The sequence below is a fragment of the Cylas formicarius genome, unplaced genomic scaffold, assembly GCF_029955315.1.
Source record: "Cylas formicarius isolate icCylForm1 unplaced genomic scaffold, icCylForm1.1 PGA_scaffold_3__17_contigs__length_32017465, whole genome shotgun sequence".
NCBI classification, from domain to species: Eukaryota; Metazoa; Arthropoda; class Insecta; order Coleoptera; family Brentidae; genus Cylas; species Cylas formicarius.
Window position 1 is genome coordinate 18664007 of NW_026844326.1, and position 16349 is coordinate 18680355.

The 16349-nt window shown below is 33.9% G+C and overlaps 1 protein-coding gene across 4 annotated transcripts in view; it reads left to right on the plus strand.

The window, feature by feature from the left end:
• LOC132699106 (rap1 GTPase-activating protein 1) overlaps positions 1-16349 on the plus strand; it is a 373626-nt gene that overhangs the window by 146837 nt on the left and 210440 nt on the right. Inside the window, exon 1 of one of the 4 annotated variants that reach the window (XM_060665598.1) lies at positions 10951-11379. The exons of the other annotated variants lie outside the window; for them this stretch is intronic. Coding sequence (XP_060521581.1) covers positions 11297-11379 — 83 coding nt within the window. The 5' untranslated portion in view covers positions 10951-11296. Of the gene's footprint in view, positions 1-10950; positions 11380-16349 lie in introns of those variants that run through there. 4 annotated transcript variants of the gene reach the window in all.

A 16349-nucleotide genomic window follows, 5' to 3' on the forward strand; every position in this document is an offset into this window, starting at 1 on the left:
TGAGATGTTATTTTGAAAAGGTACAATCGCCACATCCTACTTTATATTTTAGGTTGTAGTTTACGGAAATGCACTTCCACTTCACCTTTATATTTTTACATAAATAAATGTATGCGCTATTTTCATTGGGATTGGATCAGTGAATGTATTTCTATCTCTGTTTTCGGATGTTAGCTAATACAACGTAATACACCCAAAATGGCCTGACTATCCCAATGGAAATCGTTTTACATTCTGATAAATAATCATCATCATCATCATTTAACCAGTTTTAAATTCGTAATCGCATTTTTTGGCAGACAATTCTAGCATCTTTTTTTTTGTATATCTTTTAATAGTTTATGAAGTTTTACAACAAAAAAAAGTGTCAGTGTTTATACAGCACATATAAACCTCCTCGTATAAATTATCAAAGAACAAACCCGGTTTCCAAAAGTTGACATCAAAGGGGGCCCGATCACCTTTTGTTTCGTTATCGTGGCGCAGCCGCCTGCTTTTGTTATTACAAGCGCATTATCTCCTACCGCGGAAGCGGCGCAAAACCCTTAAGATCGTGATTTATTGCGGCTCACGGGTGGTACGGGCTCGGTGTTTTATTCGGGCACACACCTAAACTAACCTATGCGATAGTTTAATAAGTTTAATAGTTTGTGGATGTATATGCTCGGCACAAAGCGTTAAAGTTGAAGTGAAATGGAATTGGCTACACCACTACGGATTAAATGTTGCTTTGGTCGCTAATAAATCTGAAAGTTAATCTATACGGTCCGATCCTCGAAGTCGGAACTGTTCGGTGCCATGTGAACAGGCAAGAAAGGCAGTAAAATACGTCAAACTTTGGGCTTCATTCCTTCTTGGGAAAAATTATCAATGAGAAACCACTTGCATTTGTTATTAAACGCTTGTAGTCTTTTAGAGAAGTCTTTGGGTTTAAATCTGATTAGTAGCAGTCTAGAATAAAATGAAGAGCAACTTTGATAATTGGTCTTTTTACTTTGTGGCTTTTTATAAAATAATATATTGTGGGAGTTATACCCATTTGTAATGACGTCATACTGGTTGCCAAAAACGCATTTGGGCTAGTTATTAAAAATTTACAGGTAGCTAACTGTCAGTGACATTTTCAATACACGGTGTTAGACAAAAATGTCAGCTCCGTTGTATCATATTTTAGTTGAAAAAAGTTAATGTATGCCATTGTTAATTATACTTGTAGCAGCTTTTTGTCGGCATTATTTAAAATTTTTCAAAATAACTTTCGACAATTTTTTTTTCAAAACTTTGTTGTCACTGCCAGTTTGGAATATATTAAACAAAGATAAACAAAAATTACATCATTACAAATGAGAATATTTCGGACTATATGCATTGCGGGTTAATAAAACTCAAATTATTTATCAGAGATCGAAACAATCACTTCACTACCATCCACGCTCTAACGCCAAAATGCACCATCAAAACTCCTAGTCACCACGCGTCCGGTGTTTAATAATTTTAAACCAAAAAGCACTTGATGACAAAAATCACAAAACCACCGAAAAAAACTCAAAATCTGCAGTTCGAAATTCCGAACCACCTCGAAGGCAACTGGTAGACAATGTAGTTGTTTCACGTAATACACCTCGACAACTGTGGACAGGGTGTACCAAGAACATCCTAGCTTGCTTATTTTTGAAGGGTTATGGTGGCGTAAATTGGGAGGACATAGCGCAATTTCGCTCAGGAAAATTCAGAGTAGCCTCTGTTTCAAAGTTACTGAATTATTGAAGAATAGCACTGGCAATTTCGCTAAAACTTTTCTCATTCGATTTCTTATGTTCTTTTTCAGTTTGTTGTAAGTTTATTAGTTACCGTATAAATACATTAATTATTATTTTGTGTTTAAGTTTTTAATGTAAGTTAAAAGAAAAACGGTCATAAAATATATCCATTGAAAGGTCACTTAGACTTTCTATTTTTTTACTTGAAAAATATGTTGTATACGGTTTTTATGTTTTAATGCATACAAGAAAATAACTGGAGAGAGCTTCCGTATTTTAAAATAATTTGTTCGCGAAAATTCGTTGGTGTGGCATTTTTTTCTTTAAAAACATCAAGTCAGAGCGCAGATTCGAATTATACGCGTTTGTGTATAAACTTTCACTATGTTTTAAATGTCAACGAAATTTCCCAGGCGATTTCGAGAATATTAATTTATTAGTCACGCCCTTTATTCTGTTCATAGTATTAAGAAACGACCTGTTAAATGCACTTTTATGGACCCTTTAAAATTTAACGACTAATTTATTATTCTTATTATAAGTAAAATTGTTTTTCGAAATTGGAGCGAGATGGTTAGGATGGTCATGGATAAGATAAGATCTGAATTCTGTCACTGGAATCAATGATAGTCACTTTAATTCCACAATAATCTGTTAAATTTAAGAAAATTCGAAACCAAACTCATGTATAAAATAAATCAAGCAACAAGTTGCTTCAGTCAACTCTCTGAATGGCGAAAGTTGAATGACATATTTAACCACTAGCGCTTCGACGGAGTGATTTTTGCTGGAGGCTTTCATTATCGCCTCTTGAATTCAATGAAATTGAATTGAAATTCAAGAAAAATTGGAAATTTTCTGAAAATTTACGATGATATAACGGGTGATTCAATAAGAGTTTCCACATTACAATCTGAAATATTTTTGAAACGCCACTGTATTTGTTTATTATCATATCAGATTTCTAACCTCAAAACATAAACAAAATTAGTCATGGAGCAATATACGACTGAACAACGTGTAAAAATTGTGCAAGCCTATTATGAAAATGGTCGATCAAGAAAAAATGCATTTCGGGCTCTACGTGAATTTTTCGGCGCGCAAAATCGACCTTCTGAGACGACAATTTGAGCAAACTGGATCTGTAACTAACCTCAAAGTCCCTCAACGTGCTCGTGCAGGTCGGTCAGATCAAAATATTGCCATTGTTCGCGAAAGTGTAGCCGAAGATCCAAACACATCGATTCGTCATCGATCGCAGCAAGTGGGCCTTACATATTCAACCACAGAGCGAATTTTAACAAAAGACTTGCATCTACACCCATATAAAGTCCCAATCATCAACAGCGCCGCCTGTTTGCAGAATGGATACGAGGACAAGGGGTTCATTTTTCAACGATAATCATCTTTAGCGATGAGGCACATTTTCACGTTGGCGGCTTTGTAAACAAACACAATGCTCGTATTTGGGGATTAGATAATCCAAAAGAGATTGTTCAAAAAGCAATGCATCCTCAAAAAGTGACTGGTGCGCATTTTGGTGCGGAGGAATATTTGGCCCTTTAATGCGGAGAACGCTGTTATTTTTCTGGGAGCAGTTGGAAGATATGGACATTGAAGATTTGTGGTTCCAACATAATGGAGCCACTTGTCACACATCCAAAGAAACGATGCAATTGCTGCGGGGCAACTTTCCTGGTCGGATTATCTCACGTAACGGGGATATCAATTGGCCGCCGCGATCATGTGATCCTACTCCCCTAGATTTTTTTTTTGGGTACCTAAAAAGCAGAGTGTATAGAAATAAACCAAACACTATTCCAGAGCTGAAACAGGAGATTAGACGCGAAATAGCCTGCATAGAACCTGAATTGTGTCAAAAAGTGATAAGAAATTTCAATAAACGAGTTACGTAATGCCACATGAGTCGCGGGGGTAATTTCAATGACATCATCTTTCATACCTAATTGTAATAGACTAATCTAAAATGGCAAATAAAAATGTTTGTATATTTTTATATTCTTTTTTTATTATTTTAATGTGGAAACCCTTATTGAATCACCCTTTGTAAATGACAATATGCGATCTTCTTGTTGTTTGTTTATTTTTTTGTCGACATATTCTTACAAAAATTATTAATACATGTGTATTTTTTCAACAGCATTATTTCAAAAAACTTAGATTGCACACGTATTTACTTAAATTTGTTTCTTTGACCAATCATTTTTGTTTCTTGAAAAAATTAAAATCTCTTCATAATTTGTTGTGACAACTATATCAATCGGTAAATAATACCAAAATTCTGATTTATTTTTAATTTTCATTAATGATAAAAACAATTGTCAGTGCCCCTCTAAATAAAATTTGCTGCACAAAATTCATATTAGTTACATACATACTTACCGGAACGTTTCTACTCTCGAACGTTTTCGAATCACGTTTTAGACACTTTTGGACATTTGCCATAGCGGAAATTCTCACGACGCGGTAGCGCGGAGTATTTTGTATTAATAAAATCGTTTTACTTATCAAATTCCTTAAAATGTCGGTCAAACGTTCCAGTCAACAGTACGTGTATAATATTATAAGTTTAGACGCCGTCGGCAAGTGACACGACGTTTTATCGGAGCTCATTATGCAAATCTTATTATGTGCCGTGAATCTGCAGTTAATTTTCTATCGTACGACCATTAAAAGCATTCTTCTGAATCATCACATCTTGTTACAACCGATAGAATGACCCAACGTCGAGATAAAACAGCAATCTACAGCTCCCTGTCGCTCGACTAAGCTTTAATCCAAACTCTTGTTCGATAAATAAAAAATTCTCATTCCGCGTATTTGATTTAGCACGTGATTTGGTAAAAGGGTTACCGCAGCCAGTCACTTCGAGGGGGTTATCAAAGTGCATCAAAATTATCGATAATTTTCTACGATAACGTATTCTCTAAAACAACATGAATTGATTTTCGCATTTTGGGGGGAGGGTTAGGAATCGGTTTGATAAAATCCATAATAACTAGCAAGTTATTGTTGGTGCAATATTAATCTAATAAAATTTATATTTATGTAAAGTGTTGAATCAATTTCAATCAATGCAGTTATATTTCAATGGAAACTGGGTAATATTAATGACTATACTGCTAACATCACCATCGAAATGCATTTTTATCTCATTGACTTTATTAATAGTCTCGATCAACTATTTACAAAACTTCGGTTGTTGTTGAATTGAACTTGCTGACGTTGGCTTCTTCAGAGCTGTAAACATTGTCTCGGAGGACTAATTCCCATATTCGAGTCGCAGTTAAGATTATTTGGTTGCTTATAGATTTCTATAAATTCTCGGATTTTTCGGATATTTCTTAAGAACTTTTGATGTGTGGTCAGTAATGTGTTGAATGCATGGAAGGACAACAGTGGCAAGTGTGGAGTTGCTTTCGCACTGCCTTTAGATGGCTGTAGTGAAGCGTATTTTGTGATTGTTAGCAAGTTCAATTCAACAGCAACCGACGCAGGAGGAATTCAGAAATTTAGTAAATGGTATTACAGTAGCCTGTGAATGTTCTTTGAAAAAAAAAAACTGTGAACAAATTGAAAACTTGAAAATCAAGGTAGAATTAGTATATTTTTAAAACATGCCATTGAGAGTTTGAGCTAATTTGACGAAATTGTTTTTAATTCAAAGTAATTTTTATTTCAACTGATTATGTATCCCACCATAATATCTGTTGTTGGCATACTCGCTAAACACTTGCATCCTCTCTATCCATTTTTTTCGTCCTCATAGCAGTGGAGAAACCAATAACTATTAAAATTGTTTCACCCACCGTACAGTTGTCTAATAATTTCTACAGTACTAGTACTAGTACAAAATAAATTAGTCCAGAAAATGCAGTATAATCTTAATTCCCAGCTAAACTTATTTAATATATCTAGATTACGTTTCTAAATATATTCGTCTAAACGGTTCACAACTTAAATATGGTTTGGAAATATTTCTAGTTGCTTAAACAATTGACACGGATATATCTACATACAACGTGATTATAAGGTTGCACTATTTTTTTTTTGTTGATATTGTCTCGCGACGTAAAAATTTTAAAAGGATTTTTATCATTTGTGTATGTGTCGAAAATACGCTTATAAAGTTCTGGTAACGTACATCTTACCTTATGCAATTTTAAAACCAAGTGTATGTCGTCACAAATATGATAGTAATAACAACTTCTTTCGGAAAACCTAATCCTGGATCACGTATCGCTAGTAGGTTTATTCCAACAATGAACACTAGAAAATGAAAGTTTCGCCGGCTATGATTAAAAGTTCATTTGGTCCGGACTACGGCACATGTTAGTGCTACGCACAAAGTGGCGAGTTACACACATGATTTGTCGAAACTTGGTTCTTGATTTACTGAAGTGCACAATTTTCCAAGCCAAGGATGTGAACACAGTACGTGCTTCGTTCAAATTTATAATATATTTAATATAATATAAATAATATACTCGAGTTTACAAGTCGTGTATGACATTTCTGTCAGTTGTAGTCTAAATATCTAGGGCCATATAACTTTCGCTAATTGAACGGCTCCAATAAACTCTTAATATTCGGTCAAACCGGTCGGTTAGCCTTTTTGCAACTTGCAACAACCTATGCATTATAGCCATAACAAAATTAAAATAATAAATTCGAACCCTCTCTCACATAATCGTCGCTCAATTTTTGAAGATAATTCAATCCAATAATGGGTTTAACAAGCATACAAATTAAAACCTAATTTTGAACGACGTAAACATTAACGAATAAAAGTTTTGAATTCAGCAAGCAGTACAGCCACCAGAGATAATACAGGAATTGCAACCAACATGGCCGCTGACAGATAGTCCGCGGCATTTTCTCAAAATATGCCTAGATCTCGTTAATTGTTCTGGAAGAGCGAATCAAGTGTGTGGAAATCGCTGTTTAGAAAGAAAATGGTGCAAAAGTGCAGATTAGAGGGGGAAATGTAGGAGCATGCGCGAAAATGCTTTTCGAAAATGTCAATGCCGTCTGCGATGCATCAATTTTTACCGTTGTAACAGTTTTTAATCACTGCGCATGAGAGTGATCGTTCGGTGATTTTCGAATACTTTGGTAATATTTACGTAAATATGTTTTATTTTATTGTTTATTGTTTATTTTATTGTGAACGTGTCAATTAGAAGAAATACTTTACTCACATGGATGTAAAATGGATGCATCGCATCTGTTAAGTTCACATTCTGCCTAAAGAAATGTTGTAAATTAAGGCATCACTTTGTGGTATACCGAAACCCTCTGAGAAAATAATTTATTTTTGCAATAACGGCGACAGCACATGCCGCTCGGCAAACCGTAGAATCAATTAACCATCTGGTCCAGGATTTTTATCTCATAATGCTTAGCGAAAGAGATATAGATACCCTTTTTGCCCGTTCTACAAATGATTGCCGATGATATAGACGTTTACGATAAGTTGCCTAATGCGTTTTTACTCTATAAGCCGTCGCTTATCATTTTTAAGCTCTTACGAGTAGTACGTCCTTTTTGTTTATCTTTCAGTTGGTTTTATGCAACATATTTCTTTTTCAGGTGAGCGTCATTCCGGTTTCTACAATATTTCTATAGTCAGTGAGTGGAAAATTGGATTGGGTATGTTACTGTATCTATCATTATTATAAAAACTTAATGCCATCACTATTACCGTCAGGATGAATTAGCTTATGGTTAGGCATTTGAAGCGGCTGCTGGTGCAAATTTACACGACTTGAGAAACTAGGAAAAAATAAAAATTTTATTACTTAATCCGAATATACATATCCGTTTTAATAATTATTAAATTTAAATAATAAATTATAGTATATGTCGATAACATATACATTTTAAAAGATTTTAAAGCAGTTGTGGACATGAACTAAAGGATATGAGTGTAACGAATGTTTACTTTTCGTTAGGGAGGAATTTATTTATATTTTCTTAACGCACAAGGCTCTCAAATCTAAACTAATAGTAGGCGAGTCAGTGATATGATTTAATTAAGATCTAGCTTTTGAGAGAATATTGTGGATGCCTCAGATAGGACTAATCTCGGTGTACTAGCCGTGTTAGCGGTTCCCTGTCCCATGTGTATAAAAAAAGTTTTATCACTTGATTATCCTGTTAAGACTAGAATTTTTTCCAATTATCCTCTGACAGCCTAGAACATTCGTATTTCACTTACAGAACGATGCTTATTTAGTTATTTTTTGTAGTCGTTTCTTAGGTATACCTGGCAGAACGTTTTGAATATTCCGTATATATGCGCTCGCTGCAAAATATGTTTCATTATGAATGCTTTAAAACTGGAACAATTACTTTCATCATTTAAGCAATTACAGAAATTTATTTACCTCTGAAATTCATTCAATGTAAGTACAACTTGAAAAAATTGTTTTTTCGCTCCCTAGTAACTTTCTTTAGAATTTCATGTTTTATTTTTAATTAAATAAAAATCGAAATTAATAAAACGTTGGTGAAAAAGCTTTGTAAAAAAGTTATTTTAGGTTGTCCTATGAAAAAAAACATTAAAATTGTTTTTGGCAATAATGTTTATTAAAAAGGCTAAGTTTGCGTTGTCACTGGACTCGATAATCTAAGCTATATTAGAGCTACTTCATCACTACAAAAGGCACTGCCCATATTGAACAAAACAGTTAGTCTCAGACTCACTGATGAGCTTCCTAAATGCAGAAGGCACAATTTTGCTCAAGATTAGTCCTGTCATATAAAATTATAATTCTCTCTGATAATCATGATGAATTATGAAAATAGATCCGGCTATAACTCATCAGTACGACTAACAAATACCATCGTGAGAGCAGAGTGCGCAAATTGACTCTCCCATTTAAATAAGTCATTGAAAGAAGTATTCACTTGGTTTGATATTTTTGTCAATAATTTTATTAGCTTACTAGCAGTGAACTATTGCCCTTTACATTAACATAAAACATTTATCTCTGGACAGTACACTCGCATAAAGTATTATTAGCACATAATTTGTTTTAAAGAAAAACGAGAAATTTTATAGCAGCGAGCGTCAATCGCATGGGTTGATCGTTACAACAAACACTACTTGACAGCACGTTATAGCCTGCCCAAAACGTTTTATGCTCAATATAAATCAGCGAACTCCATCTAAACTGGAATGGCAAAGGTGCGGCGCGATTGAAATGTGAGGAAAATTTTTCAATAATGAATGTAGTTAGTGATGGGATATTACCTCATTTGCTGGTATATTATATCGAAATAATTGACAAATTACAATTTGATGTTTTTTTTTAAATATATGTGTAAAATAAAATTTAAGTAATCTCAAATTTCTTAAAAATCCTCCGAAAAAGCGTATAAAAATTAATATCATATTTTTTCCCTAAATTTGGTTAGTTAGAAATGGAAACAATCTTAAATTTAATTTTTATATTTTAATGACAACTGAGTCAATAGGTACAGAGTACCAAAATTCTGATTTATTTTTTATTTGTAAACATTATGCACAGAACATTAAACTTTATAGATAAAACGTAATGCAACCATGTTTATTAACACTGGAATGAAATTATAAAAATTGTCAAAATATGTGACAACCACTTGGTTCAAAGAAAAAATTACCCTGTGGCCATTTTCCAAAAAACACAAACAAGTAGAGAATTCTAGAAACAATTGCAAACAATTTTTTATTGTAATTATCTGCCATTATATTATTAACCTGTATTCTAAATAAAATTTGCCCATCAAAAAACCATTTCATATCGGTATAGTTCACTGACATAAACTGATTCCAGCTAGCTGGTTTATTCTTAGAAGACAATTTCATCCTAAGATCTATAAACTATGACTATAAAATTTTATTCTTGTCATTAAAATAATAGTAAAAGCACATGATACAATATTTTCCTGTAACAAAAATTTATGTTTAATTAATGTTAAAACAGAAACTATCAATATCCTTACGGAAGTCATTTGATCAAGGAATAAGCTATTATCTTGGTTCGGGTTTAAAGGCCGTCGTCGATTGGAATTACTTCCTAACGTTTCGCTAGCACGAGTGGCGAGCTTCTTCAGAGGTCTTTCCATCTCCGATGTTGGACGTAGAGTCTACGTAGATACGTAGATAATAGCTTATCAACGGGCCGCGAAAGCCTTAACCAATTGATCAAGGAATAATTGTCTTTTGGAGTTACTAGGTGAAACGCAGATAATGGATACCCTTGCAGTCCACATTTTGCTATTTAAATAAAAAATAATAAAATCAGTTATTTAGTCATTTGATTAGTGATCCTATGTCAGCAAGGGGGTGCCGTTCTAAGGAATTGCGAAAAAAGTATTAAAAATAAATTATAACATTTTGTTGTATTTATTAATATTTATTATTTGTTTATTTCAATTATCATTCGGCATTCTGAATAATAAATTAGCGTTTAATTTAGTAGATTCAAATTCCGTTCAAAATCTGACTTTTTTTGAGCGTTAAATTCTTTTATTCATATTTTAGGTTAGGATAAAGATATTGAGATGCGGTTTCAACTAGGTTGGATTTATTCTTTTTTCAATTTCAAAAGCAGTATTGATACCCTTCCGAGTTTTTGGAGATATGAACATTTAGTTAGGAAAATATTTGAACATCCGTGCAGAGATGGTTAACATTAGAAATTTTCGTGGAAACCCAGTTTTAAAATTTAAGATAACAATTACATCATTTCAGAAACACGCTTTTACTGGGTCACCCGGTATATTTAAACGTGTATTATAGTGTTATTGTATTTCTATCAACTTTTGTGTTCTATTCACACCTTTCTGCCTTAATTAAGTAGTTCAGATTGAAATTTATCCGACGAGTTCAAATACCAAATACAGTCAGCAAGGCAACAATATTTTGCGGTATATTGCAATTTTTTTGGGCAAATTTTTGCAAAAATGGTGGGCGCAAAAAAGCGCACCGCCGGCGCCCGTTTGTCGGTCGAAAATACGGGGCCCAAAAGTTAAACGAAAACGAAACTGTTTCGCACACACACACGCACACGGTCTAAATAGTGGGGGGAATCTTGTAAAACGGAGTCCCCTGCTGGTGTTCTCCACGCTTCTTTTCTCTCTCTAAACGCGCTTTTCAGTAATGACTCGGCCGCTCCGGAGAGCGGTTACGTAACGACGAAAGCTCGTTCGGAAAACGCACGTGGGTTTTTACGCGTTAACGATGTCACACGTGTGCGAAAGTCAGGTGGTTTCTTGCGGGCGAAAAGCCTAACAGCCTCTACCTTACGTGTGAAAATTTCGCTACCGGACCGGTTTTTTTATCGCCGGGGGCGAGAGGATGGATTTTTCGGTGCGCGTTTCGACCCCTAAGAATCTAATCGCGGTCTACCTACCCGGTTGACAAATCGATCAACTAGAACGACAGTTTTTGGAGCAATATATTACGAGTTACTGGCGTGCAATACTTGTGATAATCGTTAGTGGTATAGGAATAGTATTTTATTTCGATGGGTTTGAAGATGAAGTATTTCAGCGGCGGACACAGAGAATCGTACACCCTGATAGCGCGGAAGCGATACATGAGAAAGTTGTAAGTTCGATGCCGATGCGTCATCGGTCTAATAACCGGTTCGACTTATTCTTTTAAATTTTCTAAACTTAGGTTTCTGAGTCCTTACCACGTCTTATACGAACTGTGCGGAATAAGGGATAAAAATACGGGTTATTCACAATTTGAAAAACAAAAGCGATGAAAAACTCAGCACCCAACCTCAGAGGTACTTTTTTTAACGAACTCTATATAATTTCTGTTAAAGCATGTACTTTCACTTAGAATATCGCTAGTGCATCAGTTATTAAGATGTTTGATGATTATTTTATTCTGGAAGGAGGTTCGGTACGAAAATTTCACTTCCAAACCGTTTGAAAATAAAACGTCACTACACCTACTTTGATTATAACCATCAGACCAGAGAAATTTCCACTTTTAAATCTTGCAGGTAGGTATGGGTACGGAAAATACAAGCTTCGTCGTGGCAAGCCGTCAAAAAAATAAATTTGGATTGATTAAGTAAGTAAACTACAAAAAGCAAAAAATAAGCAAAAGGAAGAACGAAAAAGTGTGAAAAGTTAGTTAAAATAGAGGTTAAGATATTTCAGTAGACGTGGAATTTGGAAAATCAACCCCTAAAAAAATAATAATAATTTGATTTAAACCTTATATTCTTCTTCTCTTCTTCTTCTTCTTTGCTCTTTACAAACAGTTGGGCAAGACTACTATGGCCATTCGCCCATTACCGACATCCGTCGAGGAATTTCTTCTTTTGGTCACAGACCAACAGTTAACAAAAGGCTACTTCCAACATTTATTCTCAGCTTCCAATATATTACTTTGACCGATAACAAAAAAAACGGCTTCCCACGCGGACTCAACAGCCCCTCAAATCTTAACACGAACATATTTATTTTCGTTTATTAAGAGCACGTAGGCATAGAGGGGATGCAGCACAAACATACATACCCAATCTTCAAATTTTAACTTAAAGCTAATCAAAAATAACTTAAAATTATTTTTGTTTGTGCTAGGATGTCTCACAAATGCCTAAGTAAGGTACATTTTTTCATGCTTGTTGCTATTAATTTTAAACATATTTTATATGGAATGTGTTATAGCTAAACTCGACGCTAAACCTAATAGCTTTGTAGTCATTTTGCAAAGGTTTAGAAATATTATTAAAAAAATTATTAAAACTACTACATAACCTTTGACGTTAATGCAATGTGTGAGATTTACACAGAGTGTCCCAAAAAGATGACAGAAATTAACAAAATTTAAAACACCCTATCTTATATCGTCAGGTATTTGCAAAAAATCAACCGCTCACACACTATTGAGACACCTTATTCTAAGCTTTCGCCGAATTCTAAATCGAAAGTTTACCCTAAAATTGTGAATACAAAAAACACTAAATTTTAACAAGAAATTTTAAGACTGCACGAAAAATAATGTTCATTCATAATGACGACAGCGTTTTGTTTTTTTTATTTTTCATTTGTGGACATTTTTTGCAAATCCATATAGACCTGCATGGGTATGGTCTGTTCATAGATATAAGAAAATGACCAATTGCTTTCGAATGGGATTATCCAAGGGTGGTCATTAACATATAATGCAACAAGATTATTACTTAAAGTTTCGGAATTTAAATTCCGGTATAATTGTGGTTCCGTAATAGAAAATATTTTTATACCTACCTGTGTCTAATATTCTTTGGTTTGATCTACTACTTAGTTTAAGTTTATTAGTAATCATTCTTATTTCGTGTGTACTACCGCGTGTGTTGAATCATGTGCGAATTATGCAAAATATGTGCTAGTCTAGTGTATCTCAGGAGATGCTCTCGCCCATATGTAGAAAACACTATTCTATTGAGACTAAGGAAGTTATAAACAATGTTTATTTGACTCTCATTCAACGTGGTGTCAGCAAGCAAGCAAGCATCTTTAGAAGAAACGGACACATTGACGAAAATTCCAACATCAACTGTATGGAAAATTGTGAATAATCCCATTTCAGCGAGGAAAAAAGGAAGCGATGCTGACATTTTCTCGAGTGTAGATGAAAGTGATCAAGATATAATACGGCGTAAAATTTACCAGTTATACGAGGAACAAAGCGTGCCTACATTAGATTTCTTAATTAGGAGGCTTGAAAAGGATGAAACCAGTGTTATATGTGGCAGAACTACCATATGGAAGTGTATTTAACACATGGGTTTTAGATTTTTAAAAATTGACAAAAAGCAAGTTTTAATAGAATCATTTAGAATTCGGAAATGGCGACTGGCATATCTAGAAAAAATTAGGATTTACAGAGAACAACAAAGGCCAATTATTTACTTGGATAAAACCTGGTTCGACACTTATGATACCCCGGACAAGGGTTGGGTTGACTCAACTGATAAGTGTAAAACAAACACGCCATCAAAAAGAGGTAAAAGAATAACTATTTTGCATGCTGGCTCTAAAGATAGTTGGATTTCAAATGGACTTTTTCTGTCTCCGAAAAATATTAAAGATTCTTCTCTGGATTACCATGAAGACACCACCGCTGATTTATTTGAAAGTTGGTTTAAAAACAAACTAGTTCCAAACATTCCTCCTAATAGCGTCTTTGTAATGGACAATGCAAGTTATCACAGTAGACAATTGACTAAAACCCCTTCCTCATGTGACACAAAAGCAACAATCCAGAACTACATGTATAATAACGACATTTATTTTCACGAAGATTAAATCAAAAAGCAATTAAATGAGGTTCTACAACGCTTGAACCTACATGAGGAATACGTCTGTGATAAGTATGCAAAAAATGTAGAGCATACATTTTAAGGCTTCCACCTTACCACTGTATTTTTAATCCTATTGAACATGTTTGGCACCAACTGAAATCTGCCATTCGTCGTAAGAATGATTTTCTCCGTGTTGACTCCAATGTCCTCAAACTTATAGAAACCGAAGTTTGTAACATCCCTCCACAAAGTTAGGCAAATTCTGTTAAACAGATAGAAAAAGCAGAACAACCGTATATCCATATTTCAAATAATATAGAACAAATAATAATTAGAACAGGTGATGATAGCGATAGTGATACTAATACTAATACTAATACTAATAATTTTAAGTGATTTAAGTAGGTAATAAAAATAATTTGTAATTTTATTTTAAATACATAAATAAATAAATAAATAAATATTGTTTAGTATCTTTCCTAACAAAACCCCAAATAATTAAATTCTAAGCAAAGTACGAACCTGTTCGGCCATATTTCATTCTTACAGCTGGCCCGGGTCAGTTAGTTACTTTTTTATATCGGCCATATTTCATTCTTACAGCTGGCCCGGGTCAGTTAGTTACTTTTTTATATCTATGAACAGACTTTAGCTTCGGATATCCTGAGATATTTGGAATCTTAAAATTACTGTACATTTTGAAAAAATCACAATCTAAAGACAAACAACTCTAACTAAGTTTGTGGAATTGGTCAAATTTTTTTGTGTGTCAATTGACCGAAATAATTTTAAACATACCATAAAATTTATATTTATTTATTTATATTTATATAGTCGATATTATTATTGGGTTTCCTCGAATCGCTAAATATCGTATTCGGATATTCCTTGAAGAGGATTGGTTATAGGTAAATTGGACGTCAAAAACGCATATTAATTTATTATAAAATACATATTATTCAATAATGATAGATAACGCTCTACAATTGCAAGATGTTATTTAAAACATTTTTTTAACTAGTCAATTGACCGGTCAATTAAGAAGTTGTCAATTGACCAGCCGCAACACTAACCCTAACCAAACTCTGTGCATGTTGTACTTGTAAGAAGCCTCGCGAAACTTCTTACCGCAAATTTTTTACAAAATATTCAAAATTCAAGGTTAAGATTTTTTTTCCTTGCTGTGTTCTGAAACTATAGTTAGGTGCCCGACAGAAAGTATAGCTGTAAATATTTTACAACGCAACGTATATGTTTGGTCGAGTGTTACCTATATGAATTTGTCGATTTGGTCTGTCGGTTTTAAAAATAATGAAGTGATCGAACGATTTCTTCACTTGCTTACGTAAAAGCTCCATCAACCGTGATGTTGCCGCTAGTGTTACCGCCACGCCAAAGGACAATGTAAATTTGTTTCTTACTTTGGTACGCTACAAAATACCTCTATAACAAATTTGGTTTTATCTACAATGTATTAACCATCTATCTTTGAGCATAAAAAATAATTAATTGAAACCCCGATTGAAACATTTGTTTCATTAAATTTTAAATTTGAATTTTAAGCGCTTTAACATGGTACTTATTATGAGCTAAGTGACGAGACACTAATTTAGTTCCATGAAGACGGGTCATTAACATGAAGCTTTAAATGATCAAACACATGGTCGGGTTTTAAAACACACAAGCGTACACGCAACTAACAAGTAAAACCGCAGCTTTATAGATCCTAATCTGTATGAAAATTACACCACATTTTCTGTGAATATGTTCCATTTTTTTCTTCGATAAGTGTTTGCCTGGCATCTGCGATTTGTCACACCGCGTTGCATAAGTAATTTTACTGCACATATTAAATTGGAATTCCATATTGTTGCTTCGTTGATGAATACGCATTAAAATAGTTTTCTTTGTTGTTGCGGCTCTTTGCAATATCCTTTGGTTTTAGTCCAATTCCGTTCGGTATGAATCAGGCAACTTATATTACTGTTGCAATACACATGTACACAGTATGCCAAATAAAACGACCCACTATACGATCTGGAAACCCATAGGAGATACGAAAAAAAAGTTTCGTACAAAAGTTTCTTGGATTGATTGTAAAGATTGAAAATATTATAATGTGGCGTCCCAAAAGTGTTCCCCCGACAGACATATTTGTTATTTTAAATGGAACACCCTGTATATATATCGTCATTTTTGGAATCCTTGGTTAAAATAAAGGTCACTATCTTAAGAAATTTTGCAGAATTTAGGCTGAAATTGGTTTTTT